We start from the raw sequence: 26,263 nt of genomic DNA, 5'->3' as shown, positions 1-26,263 counted from the left end.
TGTCATATGCAAAATGAATTTTAGTGAAGAGATGGTCAATGAGCAGAGTAAAAAAAAATTTCATGGTCAGGTAGAATATTGAAAGCTAAGATCATGTTTGCATTTGGTGTTTTGCTTTTAATTCTCCCACAACTGAGGCATACACAATGCAGAAGAAAAGGGGAAGTGCCTTTTTTAGTATATTATACATTTAAACGGGCTCCCCACAGCTCTTCTGTATTTTGGAGGACACAGGAATTTGCCAGTGAAGGCAAGAGAATAGAGTGTCCTAGTGAAACCCTTAGAAGCCCTCACTTATCAATGGAAGGAAGGGGTTATCATCTTAGAAGGCAAGGCATAATATCATCTGTATGACGGCTTTTAATAAAAAACTTAGCCTGTAATTCATTTTTGAAATATTCATCCTATTCCTTTTTCCACCCACTCCTCTGCATCCCGGTCTCCTCCACCTACATCCTAATATGATTACCTGCCATGATTCTACCAACACTCTTATTGGAATTACTTGCTTAAGAAAGTGGCAGTTAAAGGCTATTTCACATACATGATGCCAAAGCAGCTGAAAATAGACTGTAATTACTCCTAACCATGTCTGTTTGGGTGATGTTAGGGTTTTTGTGTATTTGAAAGGATAGAGTGAGTGTAATAGACCTTTTGCTTAAAAAAAAAGAAAAATCCTAGTATAAAAACATCTTTGGAGACTTTATCCTCCCAGCATTGTTTTCCTTAAAGTCTATCTATACATGTGTGCTCCTCACCCCCACTCCCCCCACCCCCCACACCTGTAGTCAAAATGGTGTTCATCGTAATAATCACCCCAGAGAGTATTGCAGTCACAGGAGTCTGGCAGAAGGGAGGAGAGAGTGAAGAAAGGGAGGTGCCTGGGTCAGGCTGGACCCCTCTCCCTCACTGGACTTCAGTGGTCCCACCCTGGGCTCAGCCTTAGGAGCTAGGGCTGCAACAGGAGCAGCCCCTGCTTTCAGTCCCTGGAGAATTGTGTGAGTGGGATCACCTGTTTCCTTTGAAGGCAGGTAGGAAAGCAGCCACCACAGCTTCCTGAAGAGGAGTGTTGTCCCCTAACTCCACCCCCTCCTCACACCACCCTCTCACACATCCCTGGCCCCTCCCAGGTCTCCTCAGCACTGACCTCTATAGAGCCACTCTCTGCCCCAGGACTAGATGGACAAAGTCCACAAGCAACCCTTATCTGTCTATCTATTTACTCTGAAAAGGAGTTAAAGAAACAGAGTTTTATTTTGGCTAGCTTCAAGAATCTTTCTGAAATTTTTCAGATTTACTCTGAAAACAGTTTGCAGAGTTTAGAAGCAGTGCCAAAGGAAAATTCTTGGCAAATGTTTCCAGTTTTAAATAGGAATTGTATAAGTAGCAATCAATGCTAATAATAATGATAGGAGTAACAATACTGCTGCTCCAGCTGTGGTTTACTAGCTGTCTGACCTGAGGCACGCTATTTAACTTCTCTGTGCCGATTCTCCTATCTGTAAAATGGAGATGATAAACTGTACCCAGAATGCAAGGATTAAATGAGTTGATATATACAAAACTAGAAGGACAGTGCCTGGCCCCTAGTAAGCGCTGTGTCGGTGTTAATTATATTAAGCTCTGATTATCAAGCCCAGAGCTCAGTCTCTGTATAAATAATTTCCTTTCATCTTCATAATGAAAGTGGCACAGAGAGGTTTAAGAGACTTAAAGTCTCTTAAAGTTTAAAGTCAAGTTTGAAAATCTAGGCTCCAGTGGGGACAAGCATCTTTGAGTGTGAAGTCCAGTGCTTACACTCACCTGCTTGCTGAGAATTTTCCACAGTAACATCCTATTTTCACAAGAGGAGAGACGCTAGAGTGTCTTCTTCCGCCCTGCCATTCCAGGGAGGCCTCCTCTCAGGGCTTCCTTGCCCGGGGTGATGCAGAGAACTGGAATGGTCCACCCCAGGGCCTTTTCTGGGTGACAGGATGTGTTTCTCAGGCTCTGGAAGCCACAGCCTCCCTGTGATGACCACTGAGCCTGAGAAATGCGTCCAGCTGGGGCTGTGTTTCTGCGCCTCCGGCAGTGCTGGCGCCATCCCATCACTTTGCTTTCTGGAGAGCCCCATGTCCTTGTTGTTTGACCAGGGCTTGTCCCGTCCCCACACACCCAGCCCCCAGAGAGCCTGCGGGCAGGAGTCGCGGCTCAGATGCCCAACTCCCCCAGAGCTTGGCAGCCTGGCGCTCGTTCTGGTTGGTTTGAAAAATGAATGGAGATACTTGAGGATGCTGATTTGGGGCTTCATCCCAGCCCATCATTTTATTTTAATTGAGATGAAATTCACACCCCATAAAATTTTACCCTGAGCCCAGCATTTTAGGTTGAAATTCATTATGTTTAATAAGAAAATTTGATTTTCATGATTTCCAGGACACCATATTTGAAAGGGGAAAAGATTTTTAGATGATGAACTGTGTTTTCTGTTTTTTAAAAAAGTGGTGTGAGTTTAGTTAGGGAGGTTGCCCTACTCAGAGCTGCCACCCTGAAGATGGAAGGATGAATTGTAGGGCTGGGGGCCCAGGAATTAATTTGTAGCTTTGCAGCTGGATTGAAGGTCTGTCTTGTGCTGAGAACCAGGACCAAACAGCTGATTTCATGGCAAGGTAGAATCACATGATCAGGATATATTCTTGGTTTATTTAAAGTGATTTGAAAATGTTCTTTATTCCTGCCTCCCCACCAAGATTTCTAAATCTCTGTCCTTTGTAAATGGGAATGAGTAAGTCAACAAAGTCAGAGGACTTTTCAAAGAGTTGTGTTTGGTTCTTTGCCCAAATGCCTGCAGGTTAGAGGGTTAAATTGAAAATCTACTTTCAAGCAATTGTACATTAAGAAGTCATGGATTGCTTCTTGTGGGGCATCAGAAGCTACTTTATTCTGAGGAACAGAATGAGAATTGGTCAGTATTTTAGCAGAGAGAGTAAATCTGCCTTCATTGCAGGCAATCTGTGAAAGACTTGAAAGATAGGAGCAAAATAAATTCCCATGAAGGAACTTTTGAACTGTTTCATATGATGTTCTATAAGAGTAAGTTAATTTGTTATTTGTTCCTAGGTTTTCTTTATACCTTTTGTTACAGTAACTCAGGTTATGCACTGGCTTAGAGCCTATGTCATGAAACTGCCTCCGTTATTTGAAAACATTAAATTACGAATGGTGGATACTGTTGTTGTTTAGTCGCTAAGTCACGTCTGACTCTTCTTGGGACCCCATGGACTGTAGCCCGTCAGGCTCCTCTGTCCATGGAATTTACCAGGGAAGAATACTGGAGTCAGTTGCCCTTTCCTTCTCTAGGGGATCTGCCTGACTCAGGGATTGAACCTGCAGCTCCTGCATTGCAGGTGGATTCTTTACCATCTGAGCTGCAAGGGAAGCCCCATGGTGGATATTATCTGCATATAAAAACCTAAACTGTGGAAATAATTCCATTGGAACTGAGTGGAAATAGTTCAATGGACAGGTGCATGTAGCCAAAGAGGTTAGAGATATAAGCTTGTGAACCTGGGGAACATATAGTTTGGGCTCACACTGACCACAGGCCAGTAATCTAGGCACTGCCAGTGTCCGAGGTTGCAGAGATTTCTGCTGTGCTGGGGCGAATCTGAGGGAGAGAGAAAGACAACTTGCTAGTCCTCTGAACATCATCTCCCCGGTGGCTGTGGATGATGATTTACATCTCCCTCCCCCACCGCCCAGGAGGGACTGAGTTGTCAGAAGTTGTACAGTGAGAGGACTGGGGTAGCAGCAGGAGGCAGTTAGGTGACAGAAGCTGAAGCCTGTAGAGCAGAAATGGACAGGATTCCAGAAGAGGGCAGCCTTCTAGAAGTTCAGTTCAGTCGCTCAGTCGTGTCCGACTCTTTGCGACCCCATGAATCGCAGCACGCCAGGCCTCCCTGTCCATCACCAACTCCCGGAGTTTACTCAAACTCATACCCATTGAGTCAGTGATGCCATCCAGCCATCTCATCCTCTGTCATCCCCTTCTCCTGCCCCCAATCCCTCCCAGCATCAGAGTCTTTTCCAATGAGACAACTCTTCTCATGAGGTGGCCAAAGTATTGGGGTTTCAGCTTCAGCATCAGTCCTTCCAGTGAACACCCAGGACTGATCTCCTTTCCTTTCCCTTCTCCAGAGGATCTTCCCAACCCAGAAATAGAACCGGGGTCTCCTGCATTGCAGGCAGATTCTTTACCAACTGAGCTATGAGGGTAGCCCTTCTAGAAGTTCGGTGCCCAATATTTGATTCACCCACTTATGGACTTGTTTGGCAAGGATGCATCTCAGTAAAGTCTCTTTGGAAGAAAATCAGCATGGTCCAGGATGCTGAGTCTCGGACTTGAGGGCACTCCTGCTGAGTTATAAAGGCTTCTCTTTGTGCAGGTGTTTTATTGTGAAAGAGCCACAGATGCCAATAAGGCCACTATCACAGAGAGTAAAAAGCAGAAGATGAGTTTGAGAGGTCTGAGTATGCAGGCAAGGAATCTACATGGGTGACCTTATTGACGTATCTGGCCATCCATGGGCATCCAGGGAAACTGAGTTTGAGCAGCAGGTTTTAGAATGTTAAAAGTGATGACTCTGGAGCCAAACTGTCTGGATCTGAACTCTAGTTTTACCTGTCACTTGCTGAGCGTTTTCATGGCCAAGATATCACAGCCAAGACACAAACTCTCTGCACCTCATTTCCTCTTGCGTAAAGTGAGAATGTTGGTAGTACCCACCTCATGGTTACTGACCCATTTTAATACACATATAGCTCCCAATAAATATTTGATGGTGATGGTTGAATGGGTTAATACATCTATAGCTCCCAGTATTGGATGATGACCATGATGACAGTGACATCATTTAATTGGGCGTGGCCATCAGGAGAAAGTGTACATCGTGCAGCAGAGAAGCCACATGCCCCCTCCCTCTAGCCAAGGCTTCTCTGTACCTCTCCATAGGATGCCCTTCACCTGCCCCCCAGATGGCTAGGCAGCTCTCCCTCTTAATTGGCTTCTTTTAATTGCTCTCCACTCACTTAATTGCCACTGAATCATGGCTGACCTTGGATTGTTTTGATTGGTCTTCCTGGCCTTGATGGTGGAGTCCCAGAAGATAAAAGTGTGCTACTTGTGGCCCTAGAGTCATAGAAGATCCGGGGATGTTTTTTTGTTTTTTGTTTTTTTTTTTTTTCGGTTGAGGGCCCAGAATTCTGCACAAGATTCTTATACACAAGGTAAGGTGGTTCTTACAAATGGTGAGGGAGGGGTTCTTTGTAGAGACAAGTCTCTGGCATCTAAGGCGAGGATTGTTATTGCTGCTTTCGAGTCTAGCAGTTGCTAGAGTCTTAGGGTTCCTCAGGGTTCTTTATCTCTTTGCAGGGATTTAGCTTCAGGCCAGTGTAAACATAGTTTTTAGGTTTATAAAACCGTGAGCAGACCTAGAGGCTTTTCGTACTACAGTGTCCCCTGGTGCAGGACATGCATAGCTGCAGAGATATGTCATGAGCAAGCCTTGGCAGTTTGCTGAGGCTTTTTAGAGGGGAGAGGAGGAATTGCAGGGGACAGGGAAGAAGGGAGAGAGGGATCATTATACTGCTCATTCTGTTAAGAATCTCACCAAACTGGCCTTCTGGGTTGTTGAAACAGGAAGCCATAGGCAGCAGCTGCCGGAAAGATCTACCCAGCCTACCAGTTGAGGATTTTTACCCCCCTCAAAAGACATAAATTGCCAGGAAAAGCTAACAAAAATTTCAAGGCAAATTTGGAGGAATTAAATTATCCTTAGGCATATTGCCTGGTTTCCAGGCATTTAGGGATATGTAGATTTCCATGTTCTTTAGAGTTCTGTGTCTCATTTGTAACAGAGTACATTAGTACTAAAAATGGGATTTGCTAGTTCTACATTTTTGTGTGAATTTATGCAGTGAATATTTAATTTGATTCTGGATCTGGCAAAAGGAGAGGCTGTCTTCAAACATAACATAGTTTATTTTTCTCATATGCTCTGCTGGTTGCTTTAATTTTTTTTCCTCTGCCGACTGAAATGCAAAGTAGAATACTACCCCAGATTAATATTCTTGCTACACAAAGATCTCCAGTGTTTGTTTTTGCTTCTTTTAATATGTAACTCTCCTAAGAGCGTTATTGTATTACAGCTAAGAGGCTTTAGCCATGTAAAGTTGAATGCTTTACACTTCTGAATGCCAGCATAACAATTAATCTGTGATTAGATTTTGCTTCTTAAGATGCCTGCACCGCAGAGTGCCTATAATATTAAACTTCTAAAGGGTTCCACTCTTGAAAACTTACAAAAGCTCTCTTTGACATAGCACACCGACATTGTGAGGCTATTGTTTTCATTGCTTTATTGTTCAGCCAGCTTAACTGAAACCGTGAGTTTGCTTTTCCTCTTTATGACCAAGATAACGTGGAGAAATGAACGGGGTGCGCATAGTGTGTCCTAGCGCACGCTGTTCTCTGCTGTTCTAGCGGCAATCCAAGCAATCCAAGCTGCTTACTGCCTATCTTAAGAGAGTCTCTTGACTCTGAGCCCTCTGCCTCCACTAGTTTAAAAAAAAAAAAAAGAAGAAACTTGCATCTTCTCCTCCACTGAACTGTCTCCATAGAGTCATCTGCAGCAGCTATCTGCTTTCTCTTTATCCCTTAACTCCTTAAAGGCGTGCTGCAGTCCATGGGGTCGCAAAGAGTCGGACACGATTTAGCAACTGAACATCAGATCCTCTATACCATCAGACTAGAGTGGCTTGCTCTGCTTTTCTGCCATGCGTCCATGATGGACGCAGCCCTGGCGTGACCGAGCCCTGCCTATTTTACACTCCCAGAGGCCTTTGCAGGATTTAGTCTTAGAAATCACCTGAACCCTCTTATCCCTTATTTCCAGGACATGGCATTGTCTCCAGACCTTGACTTTCCCATTTCAGCAGCATTCAGTGAGCCTCAATGTTTCATCCTTGGATCTTTTTTTTTTTTTTTGAACTTTTAATATTTTTTTTTCTGAGTTCCTTCATTCCATTGAGTTTCCTCGTGTCTTATTTGCAGCTGATTATCAAACTTCAGGTGTGTTCCCTGTCCTGAATCACAGACCAGGTTTTCAGCTACTCACACGTGGGTTTGGATGCTCAGCATCACTTCTAGCCCACCAAGGCCTCCTGGCTTCCCTTTGCCTGATACTGGTATCTATGGTTTTCTCATGAACTCAGGATCAGTCACCCTTTTTGCTCTCTTTCTCTCTTTTTAAAAATAATATATCATTTTTATTGCTTTTTAATATCAAACAGTAATAACCTTTGGGATAAAAGAGAAAGTGAGAAGGAGAGAACATTTTTCCTTTTTATTTTTTACTTTTCTGTACAGTTTATACTTTCTACTTTGCTTTTTTTTGCTTGGAAGTTACCAACAAAATGACCTATGTTCTGGTATTATATACTAAATTTTTGTCTTTTTTATTTCTTTGTTTTACTACATACTAACATGTTGCTAAACAGACACACAAGTAAATATTTCTTGATTATCTGATGTCATGTTGAAATGAGTTCTAAAATAGTGGATGGAGTAGCTGATCTGTAAGCACCAGTAGTCGGATCGTGCCTTGAACCTTCACTCAGCTCTGGAGGCTGGGAAGAGCCCTTCCTCTTGGCTTCTCTGTGGTCCTGTTCCTCATCATGCTGTGGTCTCTCCGTCTCCCCCACTGGGATGCAGTATCCTAGTCCCAGGTGCTTCTCTTTCTCCATCCATGTTTCAGCACTGCTATTACCCCCACACACCTCTTTGTCCCTTTTCAGGTCCTGCCTTTCCACACCTTCTCCTGCCACTGTGGTTCATGCCCTCGTGGCCACTTGCCCAGATGGCTGCAAAATGCCTTGCCTGGCTCTCCCCTTCTGTCTCTGTGACAGCCCCTCCCGTGCATCAGGATTAGAGTGAGATTCTTCACGTGCAACCCTGGTCCTGTCTGTCCCCTTTCTCCAAGGCTTGTACTGGCTTCCCATTGCAGTTAGCATCACTCATGAAGTCTCATGCGTGGTGTCATAAACCCCTGCTTATCTTTCTAACTGGGATCCGATGCCTCCTCTTTGGCCTCGCACGTATTGGACTGCCTGTTCTGGCTCTTAGCAGAATGTGACACGCGCCTCCTCACAGCTTCACCTAAGTTCACACCGCATGTTCTTTCCGTCATCAGATGCCTGCTCTCCCCTGTTTGAACTCCCTAGCGTTCGGTCTCTGCTCTCTTAGGACATTTACCTCGGGTTACGTTTCCTTGGGTCCCTTCTTGTCTCAGAGATGTTGCCATGTGCCAGCAGCCCTCTCAGCCCGCCGAGCATTCTTAGAAAGCAGGGACTGCCTGCCTCGCTCATCTTCGTTGTGTACACCGCGTCAAGTGCAAGGACGCCGGCCCATGTCCATCTGCCAGACTGGTTAAGCACTTGTTGAATGGCAGTCCGAGGCCAGAGTCTCGCAGATGGCCCGTGTGCCGCTCATTCATAAGTCTTGTTTTCCCTTTGCTAGGTGCAGCTCGCATGCGGCGTGCCCTGGTCAAGTCAGACGACAGATGGGCAGCGTGACGAGAGCGTCAGAAAGGATCGGGCCTCGCCGGGGGCGTCAGCCTGGAGTTGGCCTGTTGACGAGTCGCTGAAGAGGAGGAAGCCGGTGGAGGGACCGCGGCCACAGAGGAGGAGAGCCTTGACTTGAGTCACACCCTTCATGGAGGACAGATGGACGGCCGGATGGCCAATCACCTCTCCTCCTAAGCCTTTGGAGATTGACGCTTTGCCCCCTGCTGGAGGTGTGTCAGGAGCCTTCGCGCGCACTCTGAGTTCACTCCCCGTAGACACGTCAGGGTAGACTGCAGTGCGCAGCCGGCCTCAGCCGTCGCATGGTCCCGGGTCTGCAGCCATGAGCGCGGAGGGATACCAGTACCGGGCGCTCTACGACTATAAAAAGGAGCGGGACGAGGACATTGACTTGCACTTGGGGGACATACTGACTGTGAACAAGGGGTCCTTAGTCGCTCTTGGATTCAGTGATGGCCAGGAGGCCAAGCCTGAAGAAATTGGCTGGTTAAATGGCTATAACGAGACGACAGGGGAGAGGGGAGACTTTCCGGGAACTTACGTAGAATATATTGGAAGGAAAAAGATCTCGCCTCCCACACCAAAGCCCCGGCCACCTCGACCCCTTCCTGTTGCCCCAGGTCCTTCAAAAACTGAAGCAGACAGTGAGCAACAAGGTCAGTATTGACGAGTGATTGCTTCATGACTCCTTTTTTTTTTTTTAAAGGAAAAGTCTCAGATTGGTTGCTGCTACTGCTACTGCTGCTAAGTCGCTTCAGTCGTGTCCGACTGTGTGTGACCCCATGGACTGCGGCCTACCAGGCTCCTCCGTCCATGGGGTTTTCCAGGCAAGAGTACCGGAGTGGGTTGCCATTGCCTTCTCCGCTCAGATTGGTTGGGCTGGGATAAAATGCTCTGGGCAGAAATTGTTTTAGCCGCTTTACTTGAATTTACATATGGTGCATAAAAGATGGTTAGTTATTACATGGCTAGAAATTTGTGTTCGTGGGGTGGAGAGTTGTTATAAAAATAGGACATGATATCTGAGAAACTGTTTAGTGAATGTCTCTGAACACGATTAGAGTCACCGTGGAATCAAACACCTATTGCATTCTTACTCATGTAATTGGTACTGTATATCCAAATAATCATTAGGGAAAAGTAGAGGGTAAGGTTAATGTAAGTATATTTAATGGAAAATGATCTTCATGGAAAATGGAGAGAGTAATAAAATGACCACAGAACTCAGTAGAGAAGAAACCAGTGTTTTTATAACCTGGTCTCTATCTCTTGGTTTCTTCTCCAGGAGTACTGGCTGAAGCTTAAACTCGATTCTGTAGTTAGTATAGAGGCACAGGGAACCTCTTCTGCCTGGTTCATGTCATCTGTTTATGAGAAAAAAAGAAGCCACTGAATGTTTATCTCAAATGGAAACCACCTTGATACAAACCCACTCATGGTTTTTTTTTCCTTTATATATACAATTTTATTTATTTATTTTTGGCTGTACTGGGTCTTCATTTTCCCTAGTTGTGGCTAAAGAGGGCTACTCTCTAATTGCAATGCTTGGGCTTCTCGTTGAGGTGGCTTCTCATGTTGCAGAACACGGCCTCTAGGGCACTTGGGCTTTAATAATTGTGGCTCCCAAGCTGTAGAATGCGGGCTCAGTAGTTGAGGCACATGGACTTAGTTGCTCCAAGGCATGTGGGATCTTCCCAAATCAGGGATTGAACCCGTGTCTCCTGCATTGGCAGCCGGGTTCTTTACAACTGAGCCACCAGGGAAACCCCAAAACCCGCTCATTGTTGGTTGGAGATGGTCCCCACTTCAGCTCTGAGCACAGCTGTTTCTTAAGGCATTTCACAGGGGCAAGCGTTTTGCTGCTTTGCTGTTAACAGCCTTGTCAAATCATTTCTTCACTAGTAAATCTCAAGCATTATTCCCCCTGTATAATTTTTTGCCCACAGACTGAGAAAGGTATGGAAAGATGTGTTTCTAATGGGTGGACTCAACTGCAGTGGTTTTTTGTCAAGTAAAACTGACTATTTCTGGATAAGCTCCTGGTACTCTTGCGTCTTCTTTAACACTGACTTATTCTAGCGCAAATGAATGAAGTACCAAGAGTGAAGAAGCAGAATGCAAGGGTAAGTAGAATTGGGAATATTTTATAAAAGTCAAGGAACTCACTAAAGATACTTGAGGAGAAGAGCTTTTCTCTTCCATCACAACCCAACAGGGATACTTGTTTTATAAACATTATACCATTTGTTAGAAGTAATGCCCAAATGATACATTTAACTTGACAGTTCAAAACAAAAGTTAGTTTTTCTTTCTAGATAAGTCAAAAAAGTTTGACACATATATACGTAATTTTGTCAACCATTCTGTTTCTTGCATAGCTTCACTTAGCTGGGGAGGAGGTATGTGCATAATTGTTTCTTTTTTTCCTACCAACTACATATTCTTCATTTGACTTTTGATATTTTAAGTTAGAGACACTTCCTTACATGGAGACTGATTCAAAAGGAAAAATAATCAGCATATGAAAGATTCAGTCAGTTCAGTTCTGTCACTCAGTCCAGTCCGATTCTTTGCAACCCCATGGACTGCAGCACACCAGGCTTCCCTGTCCATCACCAACTCCCAGAGCTTGCTCAAACTCATGTTCATCGAGTCTGTGATGCCATCCAACCATCTCATCCTCTGTTGTCCCCTTGTCTCCCTGCCTTCAATCTTTCCCAGCATCAGGGTCTTTTCCAGTGAGTCAGTTCTTTGCATGAGGTGGCCAAAGTATTGGAGCTTCAGCTTCGGCATCAGGCCTTCCAATGAGTATTCAGGACTGATTTCCTTTAGGATTAACTGGTTTGATCTCCTTGCAGTCCAAGAGACTCTCAAGAGTCTTCTTAACTCCACAGTTCAGAAGCATCGATTCTTTGGCCCTTAGCTTTCTTTATAGTCCAACTCTCACCATCCATACATCTCTACTAGAAAAACCATAGCTTTGAATAGCCAGACTTTTGTTGGCAAAGTAATGTCTTTGCTTTTTAATATGTTGTCTAGGTTTAATATGTATGTCTAGGTTATAGTTTTTCTTCCAAGGAGCAAGCGTCTTTTAATTTCATGGCTGCAGGCACCATCTGCAGTGATTTTGGAGCCCAAGAAAATAAAGTCTGTCACTGTTTCCATTGTTTCCCCCATCTCTTTGCCATGAAGTAGTGGCGTTGGATGGCATGATCTTAGTTTTTTGAATGTTGAGTTTTAAGCCAGCTCTTTAACTTTCCTCTTTCACTTTCATCAGGAGGCTCTTTAGTTCCTCTTCACTTTCTGCTGTAAGGGTGGTGTCATCTGCATATCTGAGGTTATTGATATTTTTCCTGGCAGTCTGATTCCAGCTTGTGCTTCATCCAGCCTAGCATTTCTCATGATGTACTGTGTATATAAGTTAAATAAACAGGGTGACAATATACAGCTTTGACGTACTCCTTTACTGATTTGGAACCAGTCAGTTGTTCCATGTCCGGTTCTAACTGTTGCTTCTTGACCTGCATACAGATTTCTCAGAAGGCAGGTAAGGTGATCTGGTATTCCCATCTCTTTAAGAATTTTCCACAGTTTTTTGTGATCCACACAGTTAAAGGCTCTGGTGTAGTCAATATAGCAGAAGTAGATGGTTTTCTGGCACTCCTTGCTTTTTCTGTGATATAGCAGTTGTTGGCAATTTGTTTTGGCTCAGATGGTAAAGAAACTGCCTCCAATGCTGAAGATCCAGTTTCGATCCCTTGGTCAGGAAGATCCCCTGGAGATGGGAATGGCTGCCCTCTCGAGTATTCTTGCTAGAGAATTCCATGGATGGAATTCTATGGGCTAGAGTCCATGGGGTCACAAAGAGTCGGACACAACTGAGCGACTTTCACTTCATTTTCATTTGTCACAGTTTGGGACTTCCCTGGTGGCTCAGATGGTAATGCAGGAGACTAAGGTTGGATCCCTGGGTTGGGAAAATCCTTTGCAGAAGAGAATGACTACCCACTCCAGTATTCATGCCTGGAGAATTCCATGGACAGAGGAGCCTGGTGGGCTCCAGTCCACGGGGTCACAGAGTCGAACATGACTCAGTGACTAAGCATGCACACATTACGAAAGATTACAAAATCGTAAACATATCTGAGTTGGAGTAGAAAAGATTATTTAAAAGGTGGAAAGGGATGCCTTGCCAAGATTAGGGACAAAAATTTTGTAAAAATAACTGCTAAACAAAAATTGCATTTGATATCTGCTATCAGGTGTAACTTCATTTGATTATAGCATACGGAAAAGCCAGTTTTTCCTTCAAGTTTTCTCTTTGTAAGATATAAAATATTTTATAATGCTTTCTTTCTCATGTACTGTGGTAATAATTGAGATTTTTAACAGCTTTTACTTTTTTTTTAATGCATAGAAAGTTAGAGTAAAATGAAAAATTTTAGCAGAGTTTAATAAGAAAGAGACTCATAATGTGCACTAAAGTAAAGAGCAGGCCTGAATATAAATGAGAAATTAGGAGCCATTGAAAGGTTGAAAAGGTAGTATCGGGAGGTTGGGTAGGGAGTTGAGATGCTAAATACTAGATTTTCTAGAAATGTTAATCTTGTCTTCTGAAGAGGATTCAGCAGCTCATGCTAGTTGCATGTCAGATTGATAGGGAAAACAGTTGTAAGGACAGATTTGTTGGAACCTGTGGGACTCTAATTTCTTTTGCCTGAGAGTGTGTTTATTTGAAAAGTGTTTGCAGGGACAAATTATGTGAAGGTGAGAAAGGATGGTTCTTTTCCTACTGTAATTGAATTCTTTGGCCTTTTTTCCATTTTCACTCCTTTACCCAACTTAGCCTGCTTTTCAGGTTTGACTGTCTTTATTTTATTGAGGAGTTACCCCTGTGACTTGCAGGTCTCTTTCGTGGAAGGAGTGTCTTGGGGATGGTGGGCACGGCACCCCCACCCCCGTGAGCTTGGAATAAAAGGAGGCTGCAGGGATGTGCGTTTAAGGCTCCTCACTGCCTACCCTCTTTGTCAAAGGAAGTTGTCCGTAAACTCTGCCCACAAGTAGAATCTGTGTGAGAAGTTCCCCCTTAGATAGCAACATGCTTTCCCCACTTTTCTTGTATGTTCCTAGAAATAAAGCTGTCATGTTCCACTTTGGGGAAGAAAAGAGGGTCACAAACCTATGGAAGGTCTGGCACCCAGTTCCTCTCCGGAAACTGTACCGTCCTCCTATCTGGTTTGCGTGCAGTTTTCTTACGAAGCGCTGGCCTCTTGTCTGCATTGAGTTTGTACACTGGATCCCCTTGTGTTTCCTGGAGTTTAAATGAACTGAGCGCCTATTCTGTGCTGAAAGCAGGATGAACGATGAAGTCAGGACCTCAGAGAGGTGGCGTGCCCTCTGGGGCACCTCCCAGCCCCCCTCAAGCCGCTCTCCCACCTTATGCTCTGCTTAGACACGCTCTTGGCTGACCTCCTCTCCACTCTGCTTAAAGCTTTCTTCTCAGGGAGACTGGCTCTGCCCACCTCAGTCTCTCGTGGCAGCCTGCCTCTCCGCTTTGGCAAAGCATTTGTCATCTGACTTACTACAGAATTTACTTGTCGTGTCATTTCTTTGTTTTCTGCTCCCTCAGGTAGCCTGTAAGCCCCGTGAGGGCAGGGGACTCTTCCATTATCCCAACAGGGCCGTAGATGCTCAGCGGGTGGACAGATGCTTGCTGTTGAAATGCATCATCTAACTGGTTCACAGCCCACGTGACTGTGGAAATAAGCCATATGCTTTGTAAGTCAAGTCTGTCACAGCCCATTTCTGTTTTTAGACATCATGGTTTATTGTTCATTCACATCATTCACATCTGAGGAATCTTGCAGTCTTGGCTTTGACCGGTTGCCTGGTTGTCTCCAAAGCTTATTTTTTCTATCCCATTTCCTAGGACTGGTAGTTCTTCTGGCAGGAAAGTTTGTGGAGCTGAGAGTGGGCTCTGTCAGCCACTTAAGCAAAGTGAATAGAACTTGTGTCAAGATCAGCAAGTGTCCTCGGGCACAGATTTTATGCTCTCACTCTCCGTCTTTTATCTCCTCTTTGCGTGGAAGCTAAAGTTGCAGCTCTGAGCAGCACATTTCATTTTCCCAAAAGCCAGTCAAACCCTGTTTTACCTTCTCTGGAGAGAACCTCTTCCCTGCCTGGTGAGGTGATGGGTGTGCACAGTGGGTGGTACTCGTGAGCTCTTAAAAAGCCATCCTTCCGCCCTCTCTGCGCCAGGCTGCTCGCACAGGACAAGGCATTCCCATAAACACAGCCCTCTTCAACCACGCTGCCATATTTCCCCTGACACCAGGAAATGAGTTGATGGAAGTGGGGATTTAGGGATAAGAGAATCAAAATGTGTTTCTTTCAGATAGCGTCCAGTGGGGCTATTTCTCAAGACAGTCTTCTGCAGTCCTTTAATTAAAGTCACGCTAATGTGGAATATTTAGACTAGCGAGATTCCATGACCACGTTGGTTTGTATAGGATGTTGAAATCCGCTAGCCTGAGTGATCACTTAGGAATCTGAGTTCATCCCCACCTCCATCCCCCATCCACACACTCCTCCCCTCCCCCAGCTCCTACTTTGGACTCTGACAGTGGGTCCCAGCTGGTCCCACATACAAAACATAAAGCACACATTTGGTGTGGCTTATTTTAAACTTTGATCAAAATTCTTTCAAACAGAAAAGGAGAAAAGCCTGCAGCTTGTGTTTGCTCTCACGGTCTCCCCAGGCACGTGATTTTTCCATTTTTCACACTCGGCATTTGTGTGTCCCTTCACGGTTGTCGTTCCCTCGTCTGGGAAGCCAGCTGTAGTAAGTCACATAAATCAGCTACACTGTACAGGGGTCACGGAGGATGGCGACCTGATCCCAAATTAGACACCTCTGCTGAGCCCCGTGGTAGGACGTACTGCTGTTACCCACAGAAATGGTACCCGTGAAAACAGTTTGCTTTGCCTCACGAGTTTCTGCCTTATGAATCCTGTTTTAGTTAAGAATCTGCTTTGTCACAACTTTCCTTACCTTCTCTCCTGCTTAAGTGAGACTTTGCTGCGACTCGGGAGGACTGTGGTTAACCACCCCCAGTGACGGGGTGAGACCTTTCACTTCGGTGCTGACTCCCTGTTTTTCATCAGTCACTCTGCTTAGGGGAGCAAGCAGGCCTGGGTATAGGATATTTGAAGATCAGGGCCTTGGAGCCCTGTCTTTAACTTCTGACCAAGTAGAAAAAAATCAGAACAGTAGACATTTTTACCCAGATACTAATATGTAAGTGTTTCTTTGTGGGGCGGGGGCGGGGGGGGTGTGTGTGTGGAGATCTTAGTTCCCTGATCAGATATTGAACCATGGGCCCCAGCAGTGGAAACACCCAGTCCTAACCACTGGACTGCTAGGGAATTCCCAATATATGTATTTGCTCTTTGTGTTTTAGTAAGAAGAGAAAAGTACTGCTGAAAGATGTCATAAATGTAATTGACTAAAGAGCAGGCCTGGAGTGGGAGAAATGTGATAATCATTTTTTATAAAATCAGGTGAGCCTAACCACTTCTCTTATGATAGACTATGTCACTCAGGCATTTAGTTACATATTATAACACAGTTCTCTCTCTCAGAAGCACCAACGTTTCTATTTTTTTTTTTTACTGAATTCTCTAGGTTTAAGATGTGTCCCTGTTATTTTTAAATTTATTTATTTTGTTTTCCCGGAGGAAGTAACCCTAATTAACAGTTTCCATATCCACAGTTATTTGAAAAGGAAATTGACAAGAAGAGAAAGGATTCTCACCTTTGCTGCTTTTTAGCAGGAGGGTTCCACCCTGAGCTGACCCAGCTGCGTTAGAAACTTGCAGGCCACCCCAAGGTGAAAAGGAGCCGGAAGCTCCCCTCTCGCAGGTGGGAATGAGCTGGACCCTCTCCTCTTCTCCTAGAGAGTTTAGAATCCTCCCTCCTCCTTCCAGCCTGTTATTAGAAGAGAAGGTCTTGATACTCTCTTTCCTGGAACTTCGGTGACAACTAAGTTCAGGGTTACAGACAAGACAAAGCTTTCCTACCAGGCTACCATAGCCTGTGTCATGTAGAATCCCAGCTGCAGTATGAAAATTATTGTTAATTTTTACTTAAGTGAGTTGTATTTCAGAGGCTTTTATTAAGGCTACTGGCTCTAGAGTTTTCATTCTGTGTTCTTTTTTCCAAAATGGGTAAAGGGTCCAATGTCTATATCTGTGCAACCTAATGAAGCCCTCCCACTTCTGATTCAAACAGGAGCTGTATAAGTGGAGTGATCCTATTTTGTTTACTAGCAACCTAGCTAATGTTAATGTTCTGATACAGTTTTCTTTGTTGTGAAAGTAGAACACTACATGTTAAAAGTGTTTCTATTTTAACTGTTTAGCTTAGTTGTCAATAGATCCTTTGATAACTTTGATGTCGTTCTTTTCTGGTTTCTAAGTGAACGCATCTTTGTCTAAAACAGGCACACTTCTGAATTCTGATTAATAAGCACTTTTTCAATAAGTCAGAGTTTGAGAAAATAAACATTCAAAATTCTGAAATTCAACAACACATGGCACCTTATATGCTAAGTAGCTTCCCCAAAGGGGAGAATATGGTACCTCTGGCAAATAAGAATACCAAGTATTAGATGCTATTTACATATCCATGTTTTTCTTAGTAAAACAAAACAGATGTTAGCAGTACAGCTGGCTGGTGCATATTTGTGTGTTTTTGTTGCTAACAAATTTCCATGAGGAAGGACATAAAATTGGTTTGAAGGCTAAAACAGGAGAGAATAAGTTGATATTTTAACTAGAAATGAGAGGCACAGTTACATGATGGATTATATCTTAATTTTTGAGGTCTTGATTGAATTTATAGCATTCAATATCAAAACAGTGTTTTCAGCTTTCAATGAAACTAATCTAAATAGAGGGGGTCAGAGTGAACTAGAAATTGGCTTTATTTGAATTACTCGGTACAGCTCCCTAAACTGTCACGTTTAATGAAATGTTAGAATACTTTATATAGTAAATGTGTTATTCCTAGTTTATATAAAAGACTGTGTTTTGCATCTGCTATGATAATTGCGTGCAGTATACATTTTTAAAACGTTCTCATAAGACATAACTTTGCAGTTAAAAACAAAACAGGCAAGCAGAAGATCTTTATGTTTAATTTTTATATGCAGAACTTTGTTGCACTGACTTTATGCCACCTGAAGTTTGGCTGTCATTTTCACGAATACCTTGTCTACTGTTTCTTGCTTGGGGGTGTTTGCATTCATCTATTTTATCTATTCTCGGTTGGCCGCTTGTATGGTGCAGCACCTATAGATTCTTCTGTCCTGTCACAATCTGATGCATATTGAAGTTAACACTGTGAATTCATTATACTCTATTGTAGGAGACTGTAATTTGATGATCAAATCTGATATACAAGATGGTGAAGATGTAGGCATATGTGAAATAGAAATCCCTATGATATATTATTTGAACCAGAAATTCCACTCGGCTTTGCTTTCTGTAAATTATGTAACCCTTCTTATCTCACTGGTCTCTACTTGTAAGATAAGATGTAGATGCTCTATCTTTTGAGTTCTGGCTATATTTTTATTTTAACCTCTTAGTAACACTTGACCGGTAAAAGTTTCTCCATTCCTGTTTATAAGAATTGTTGGGGAACCAAAACCCAGAAAACTTAAGTTCTCACAGTAGTGTTTCCCCAATAATGCAACCCAGGACTTCCCTGGTCCTCCAGTGGTTGAGACTCCCATCACTTCCTGTGCATGGGGCACAGGTTCAGTCCTTGGTCAGGGAGCTGGGATCCCACATGCTGAAGGGCATAGCCAAAAAATGTGTGTGTGTGTTAGTTGCTCAGTTGTGTCTGACTCTTTGCAACCCCATAGACTGTAGCCTGCCAGTTTCCTCTATCCATAGAATTCTTCAGGCAAGAATACTGGAATGGGTTGCCATTCCCTTCTCCAGGGAATCTTCCCGAACCAAGGATCAAATCTGGGTCTTTCCTGCATTGGAGGCAGATTCTTTACCGTCTGAGCCACGAGGGAAGTCCCTGCCAAAAAGTAAAAATAATAATAATAATAACAATACTAGAAGCTAGAAGAGAAAATAAGGAAGGAACTCAGAGAAATAAACAAGGACATTTGAGCAGATGTGCTCACGTGACCTCACGCAAGATCTGATTGCAGGTCTTTTGTACTTGGGATGATGTGAGATTGTTGCTAATGAAAGTGCCAAATTGGTACCAAGTTTTTGCAGATCTATGTACTGTATGAATTTAAGATCTGTTTCACCATTGTGAGAGTTTATGCCCTACCTTTATTGCTGGCATCAGAATTGGTTTGGGAGTCCTCCCGTTGTACATACTGCAGTTCATCAGTGAGTTAAAGACATTGATGAATGCCTCCCTTGAACTGTTGTCTGTGTAGCATAACTGAATTTGTTGACGTGATATGTGCTCAGAGCTCCTAGGGATTTTTCTAGTGGGTTTTTTGTTAAATTTTCCAAGGCAGGAGGCGATGTTTATAACATTTGCCTATTCAAGTTTTAAAGATTTATTTAGACTTCTTCCAATTTATGAGATAGAAGTATTAAAATATCTACCCAAGAGAATAATACTCTAGCATAAGCATTAGGTGAGTGTGCATTGTAAAACTAGAGGGACTACTGGGTGGTCAGTGTTATCTCCCAGACTTTACCCTAAGAAGAAAAACAGCACAGTGCCCTCAGACTCAGCATGTGGGATCACGGCCCTAGCAAGAGAAAGGCAGCATTGGTTCCCACTTGCTACTGTGTTTTGGAAAATGCAGTTTTCAAAATGACCTCAGGTTGTTCATAGAGTAATCTGTTGTGAATCTGCACTAAACACTCGTGGCTTTATTTTTATTCTTTAAAAAATTTTTCTAATGTTTAAGAATGTTGCTTCTTTTATCAGTAAGTAATTCATTTGAAATTTCTTTCTATTCCTGTGTCTTAACTATGGAAATGTCATTGAATATTTGTATCATTGTTAATTTGTAATTCCAGAGTATTTTACAGCATGGTTAACTTAGGTCTTGCCATGGTTTTTCCCGGGAGCAAAAAGTAAATTTTCCATTTTCAAAGGAGAGAGGTTCAAAGAAATTAGAGCAAGATGTGATTTTATTGGTAAATTGCTCAGTGATTATCTACAGGGTACCAAGGAATGAGATGTAATGAATTTAGTTATCAAAGTATATATTAAGAGTCATTGTCCCATGTTTTCCCATCTATTTGTTTAAATACTGAAAATGGCTTTTTCAAAATACACCCTAAAAATTTGCTGACTTAACAGTTTGCTAAGCATTCTGCTAAGCATTTTAAAGACATTTTTCCTTTGATCCTTATAGGCACCCTGCAAATATGGCATTATTATAACCATTTCCCAGATTAAGAAACTAAAGCTCAAATGATTGTATAAATATTTGAAAGGGGGAGCTTCCTAAAAGGAGCATTCAGAGGTTCAAGAACACTCCAGCCGGCAGTTGGGTGGGTCTCGTGAAGCAGTCTTTTGTGGAGTTACCAGTAACTGAAGAAATCAGCTATTTTCTGCTTTTTGGGTGGTCTGTAATTATGTGTATTTAATCTGTTAAGTTTAATTGGCTGTTACATTCATACAATCACACAAATTATCTTATTTTACCTACAACTTACAGAGTTTTCTTATGTTGCTAAACATATGAAAGAGTTGAGTCACAAAGAGACTGATAATGGATAAGGCCATGAACCTGAAACAAAGTTTGGGGTTACATGTGTGTATGTGCAGTTTTTCTCAGATACTTAAAAGCTATGTACCATTGATAAGTGATTAGTTTTGAAGAAGTTAAACGTCCACTTCAAATGTTTCCCTGAGCTCCACATTTTCTGACTTCTGAGTCAAAATCGAGTCATTTTAGCTAAAATTGAGCACAGGCTGGTTATTTGCCTGCTTCTTAAAAGCCCAAAGCTGAGGATATCGAGCATAAAAATTATGTGTTTTGGCATGTGGATAGCAGCTGCTTAAAATTTCTAATTATAAGAAATCTCAAATGAAATCAGGTGAATATGAAGTCTTGTACCTGAGTTCTGTCAAAATTAGCAATAAATGCCATTTTTAGAGTTTGGCTAAACAACTAAATTCCTTTGAATGTCAAACTTTATTTCTCAGGAACGTTAGTCACTGCCAAGTTTATAACATAAACATCGTGTTTTTGTTACCTGAATTCTGACGACAAGAGGGTAGATGAGGGCAAGTGAAAGGCTCAGGTGAATTTTATTTCTAGGTGTTTAATTTAAAAGGGCACTGTGACATTACACACAGAAAGTCTCCCTAGGGATATGAGTGCCAGTAAAAATTCTTGGGTGCTTTTATTTTTGATTTTTTTTTTCAATTAAAAAGGAAACTTATTAAAAGTTTCCTGATTTAAAAAGGTGTCTGCCTGGTAGTCCTGACATGCTTCTTGCTGGAGTCTCTAAGAAGGTAGAGAAAAGCCCTTACATTCTAAACAGTTGTAAAAACTAGAACTAGCTGGAGAAATGTCTACTGTAAACCAAACGGAACTGGGTTTAAAAATACAGGCAGAATAAGTTTTGACGCCTAAAAATAGGTAGGCAGAGCCATGTCCTTGCTGACTCTGCCTGTAATTCAGAAAAAGCCTCCTAGCAGCTGTCCCCAGAATGCTCTTCCCTTCCTCTTTCTAAGCTCCTCCAGCAGTGCCTTTTATTCGGTGGAAGGTCATAACTCAGAAAATAACCAGGCAGAGCTGGGGGTGGGGTGGGTAGGGGCTGTATTACTGTTACATCCCGAGACTCTTACTCCATAAAAGTCAAGTGCTGGAGGTCGGGTAGAGTTAGAGCTGTGTTTCCTGAGGGTTTGAGTATTGTTTGAGTCCACCATCATTCGGACCCTCAGAAAGCCTTGGCAGTAAAGGCTGGAGAAGGTTTGCTTTCAGCAAAACCTTGAAATGAAATATTAAAATGAAAATCACATTGGAAATTGGCCTGGGAACTATTCAGCTCAACTTGCCCACCAGCTCTCGGTCTGAAGCCAGCACCCATGTGGATCAGCAGCAGCTCAGAGCAAACACCAGGGCTAGGCAGATATCTCCCTGTATAGTGGCCAATAAATAGAAGGGGGAAAATAGCTGCAAAACATTGCTTTGTAAAGGAAAGGAGAGATCATAGGAAAGATTTGAAAGAAGAGCAGACCACCAACAATGGCCCAAATGAAAGAGGAGCAGGAAGCAGTTAGATGATAATGAGCTAAAAAGAATTAGATGGGATGAAATGAGAGTGAAACCATTAAGAAAAAATTGTAAAGAAATTAAGAATGCTGTATAGCACATTAAAATCCATAGGGGATGGCAATAAGAATAGAATTAACACTACTGAAAGTAAAATTAACATCGTGGAGGAGAAACTCAAAGCTCTTCCAGAGTCCAAAGAGAGAATAAAGAATAAAGAAGATTGTAGATGCATTATGGAAAGATACAACCTGGGGATTTTAAGTGTTGATAAATGATAAAGAAATAAGTCCTACCAAATGGAAAACAAACAAACAAACAAACATAAGAATAAGCCTATGGGTATTTTGTGCTGATTTGAAAGTGTTACATTGTTCAGATAAGATCAATGAAAGGCCACCTTCAGATATGTTTTGACAATTTTTAAAAAAAAATTTTAAGAATACTATCAAACGTCTTGCCAATATATCTGCTTAACTATCACGAACCCAAATTCAGGCTTCCTTCTCTTTTGTACCAGTAAAGCCAAGATGGTGGATGGAGTTTTGAGGAAGAAAAATGGTGACGCAAGACCTCAATGTGTCGCTTCCTTGTATGTCATGTGGAAGCAATTGAGAGGCGCTCCCTGGTAATCAAGAGCTCAGGGGGATACATTCAACTTCTCATGTCAGGAGGGTGAACTTCAGAATTGCTGTCTCATTAAGTTTTATAATTAGAAAAGCATAGATTGAAAAGGAATTCATTTTGATTATCTTAAATAATTAGCAGAAGAGTAAAACTGTAAGATATATTTTTTCCAAATACCTATGCATATTTATTAAAAAAAAAAAAAACACTAGACAACAAAGGGCAAAACTATTATTGACATGGAGAAAATGTTTACTGTGTATGAAAATTTAAAGAGATACATATATCAACATATATATACATAAATAAATGTAAGATTGAATTTGTACCTACCTGTATTTGTGTGTTCAACAAATGCTTGTTTTGTGTCAGATGCCATTCTAACATTTTGTTACATTGACTTGTTACTTTTCGTTAGGTTTCATGACATTGGCCTTAATATTTTACCTGCTCTAAAGATAAAGAAATTAAAGCTTAGTTAATGGCCCATAGTCACACAGCTTATGCAGGAGTTAGGGTTTGACCCCAACCGTGTGACTTTTGACCCAGCTTGCTTTCTTTCTGTCTGTCTGGCTGGCTGTACTGGGTCTTCGTTGCTACATGCAGTCTTTCTCCAGTTGCTGTGAGTGGGGTCTTCTCGTTGCAGTGGCTTCTCTTGTGGCAGACCACAAGCTCTATATTGTGCAGGCCTTGGGAGTTAGAGCACACAGACTCAATCGCTGGGGCTTGAGGGCTCCAGAGTGTGGGCTCAGTAGTTATCACTCACCCGCTTAGCCGCTACGCAGCATATGGAATCTTCCTAGACCAGGTATTGAACTTGAGTCCCCTGCATTGACAGGCAGATTAACGCTGAACCACCAGGGAAGTCCTGACCCAGCATTCTTTTTTTTTTTTTTTTTTTTTTTTTTTTTTTTTTATTAGTTGGAGGCTAATTCCTTTACAGTATTGTAGTGGTTTTTGCCATACACTGACATGAATCAGCCATGGATTTACATGTGTTCCCCATCCCGATCCCCCCTCCCCCTTCCTCCCCGTCCCATCCCTCTGTGACCAGCATTCTTAAGCGACGGTGTGATGCAGTGGAAGGACCTTCGGGCAGTGTTTGTGCTGTGTGACAGTACTGTGTTTCTGGCCACGGTCTGTCAGCCAGAAGGACAGATCATCTCCTGGTTTGTCCGTGACCTGTGCTGTGGTCTGATATGTGGGGGAAAAAAAGAGTTAACCAGGTTTTTCCATTCTCAGGCAATAGACCCAAGAAAATCTAAAGAGAATAAAACAAATGCACGAGTTACTCTTGGTTCCAGCAAAAGAACCTCATCGGAACAGACTGGGAAGAGGTGATTAGTTTTAAGGGACAGTTCCTTCCCTTGGCAGTTGGAAGCTGTGGGGCTTATTAAATGGTTGAAATATTAACCTTTGCATTAGCCCTCACTTGGCTAGGGTTTCTCAAAATGTTTTATATATCTATATACATAGATATATTATTATATATATATACATTATATCATAGATATATAAAACATAAACTTATAAAATAGTATAACTATTTTGGTATTATAAATGGTATAACATAAATGGTATAACTATAAAAATGTAACATAAATGATTCTATATTATATACATTATTATATACAGTTGTATAATTTATGTGTTTAATAGCATATAGACAGTGTTTATGTAAACATCTATCTGCTAGTGCAGTATATAAGGCAATATAGTAAAGTCATTGTTGGGTTGATTATGCAAATATAATTGATCTGCTGTTTCACTAAAACAGGCTTTAAAGGATTGAAAGCTAGCTCTAACTCGCTACTTTCTGACCATTGCTCTTTGCAGTTACACGCACAGTTATATTGTAACTGTCATTTGTGGTCTAATCTTCCCCTCAAGGGAAACTTGAGAAACCTGGTCAGCTTTAACATTTAGAGGAAGTTTAAACATACTGGAACATAAAATGTACAGTTGTTTAGGTTAAAACTCCGTTTCTTGTCAGGTCGCATCTCTCCAGCTCTTCTGTGATTAGAGTCATCTGACTTTGACCTGAATTAAGGAAGAGCCTCGCAAGACACACAAAATGTTTACTCTTGTTTTCTTTGCCAGCTTCCGGAGACTGTGCAGTGGGCTGAGACCTCTGCTTATCTGAAAGCAGTGTGGCCACATAAACCAGTTGTCACTGGTTAACTGTTTTCATCCCCTGAGCTGCTTTTGGTGAATTTCAGCCTAGTAACTACATCCCTTTAATATTTTCAATAATTTATATTCTTTAAGAGTGAAGATACTTGTGGGTTGGTTTTTGTTTTTTTTTTTTTTTTTTTTGAGGGGGAGGGGTTAGTTATAGTCTAGCTATGAGGCTAGTTCCTTTCATATACTCCAGAAGAGAAGGATAGGGTCAGTTTCACAGTGATCTTTTTCCAAAATGCAAAACCACTGTCCTCATCTCTTGGGCAACCCCTGCTCAGCCCATTTTCTAGAAAAGTTTAAAATACAGCCAAGGCTTTTGCTTCAGAGTCTCCGGGTCCCTAAAGACCATCTTTTGCCTGTGTCAAATGTTGTGTTTAGTTTGCATTTTGAAATGTTCTAAATTTTATATGCTAGTAAATATAGTTAATAGTCTTCAGATTATGTTGTCTCACATTTGTGTATAATTTCCTAAGAAAGGGAAATGGAGAGGGTGGGGGTGGATAGAGTAATTAAACCTTCTTAAAATGAAGGGGGGAAAGTCTCTTGTTTATATAAGTTGAATAGACCACTACTGATTGATGTTAGTCTTTTCCCAGAAATCCATCTCACAGAGTTGATACTCAGTGTTTCAGACAGAGGTGGTATAGGCTCTGATAATTTTGCTGCCTTATTTTAGACCTTTTATTCATGGTCATGTAGTTGAATGATGAGGGCTCCCTTGTTGGCTCAGTGGTAGAGAATCCGCCTGCCAATGCAGGAGACCCAGGTTTGATCCTTGGGTCGGGACGACCCCCTGGAGGAGGGCATGGCAACCCACTCCAGAATTCCATGGACAGAGGAGGCTGATGGGCTACAGTCCATGGAGTCGCAAAAGAGTTAGACATGACTTAGTGGCTGAACAGCAAGTTGAATGATTACATGAATTTTTGATTTGCTAAAAAGGTTGTATATGCAATTTAAAAAATTTTAGTTTTTAGTTCATTGCATCTGAATGCTGTCTCTTTCCTTTCTTAAATGTGTGTCAGATGAAATGTTTTACCTCTGAGATGAAAAGTTCCAAGTTTATTCTTTATTGATATGTTTGCTAGCATGCGTGAGCATTTACTCTGTGCTTTATCTCCATTTTTTATTTATTTAGTGCTATTTATAGGTGGTGGCTTAGAAAAAAAACAACCTAGTAAATGGCATTAGTAGATGACAGACAGCTGAGACTTGGCTTGCAGACTCTGACCTGAGGATGTGTGCCTTCCAACCTGTATCATCCTCAAAGGAAAATGGGGGAGGAAGGAACCTCTAGTGGAAGTAACTTCTCCAGAAATCATGTCATTAAAGCAATCCCAGGTTCTGAAAGCAAATACTAAAAGGCAGACATTTTAAACACAGTCTCACATCTTTGTGATCTTTGCCCCATAATCAGGTTACCTTCAAATTAATTGAAAAATGTTAAAAGACAGGTACTAAAAATGCTTGATTGGCTGATATTTTGTCTCTGTCAAGATCATGTGCTTGAACCGTATGTCAAACCAGAGACTTTTTTGAGACAATTTGTATGAAAA

The 26,263-nt window shown here is 42.1% G+C and overlaps 1 protein-coding gene across 1 annotated transcript in view; it reads left to right on the top strand.

The window, feature by feature from the left end:
* PIK3R1 (phosphoinositide-3-kinase regulatory subunit 1) overlaps positions 1-26,263 on the top strand; it is a 92,165-nt gene that overhangs the window by 2,716 nt on the left and 63,186 nt on the right. The window contains exon 2 of the mRNA XM_043489234.1: positions 8,555-9,275. Within this exon, the coding sequence (XP_043345169.1) occupies positions 8,942-9,275 (334 nt within the window). The 5' untranslated portion in view covers positions 8,555-8,941. The remainder of the gene's footprint in view (positions 1-8,554; positions 9,276-26,263) is intronic.

Source organism: Cervus canadensis, chromosome 16 (genome assembly GCF_019320065.1).
Source record: "Cervus canadensis isolate Bull #8, Minnesota chromosome 16, ASM1932006v1, whole genome shotgun sequence".
In the NCBI taxonomy this organism is placed as follows: domain Eukaryota; kingdom Metazoa; phylum Chordata; class Mammalia; order Artiodactyla; family Cervidae; genus Cervus; species Cervus canadensis.
The sequence above is the reverse complement of the archived record's forward strand: the minus strand, read 5'-3'. Positions and strand labels throughout refer to the sequence as shown.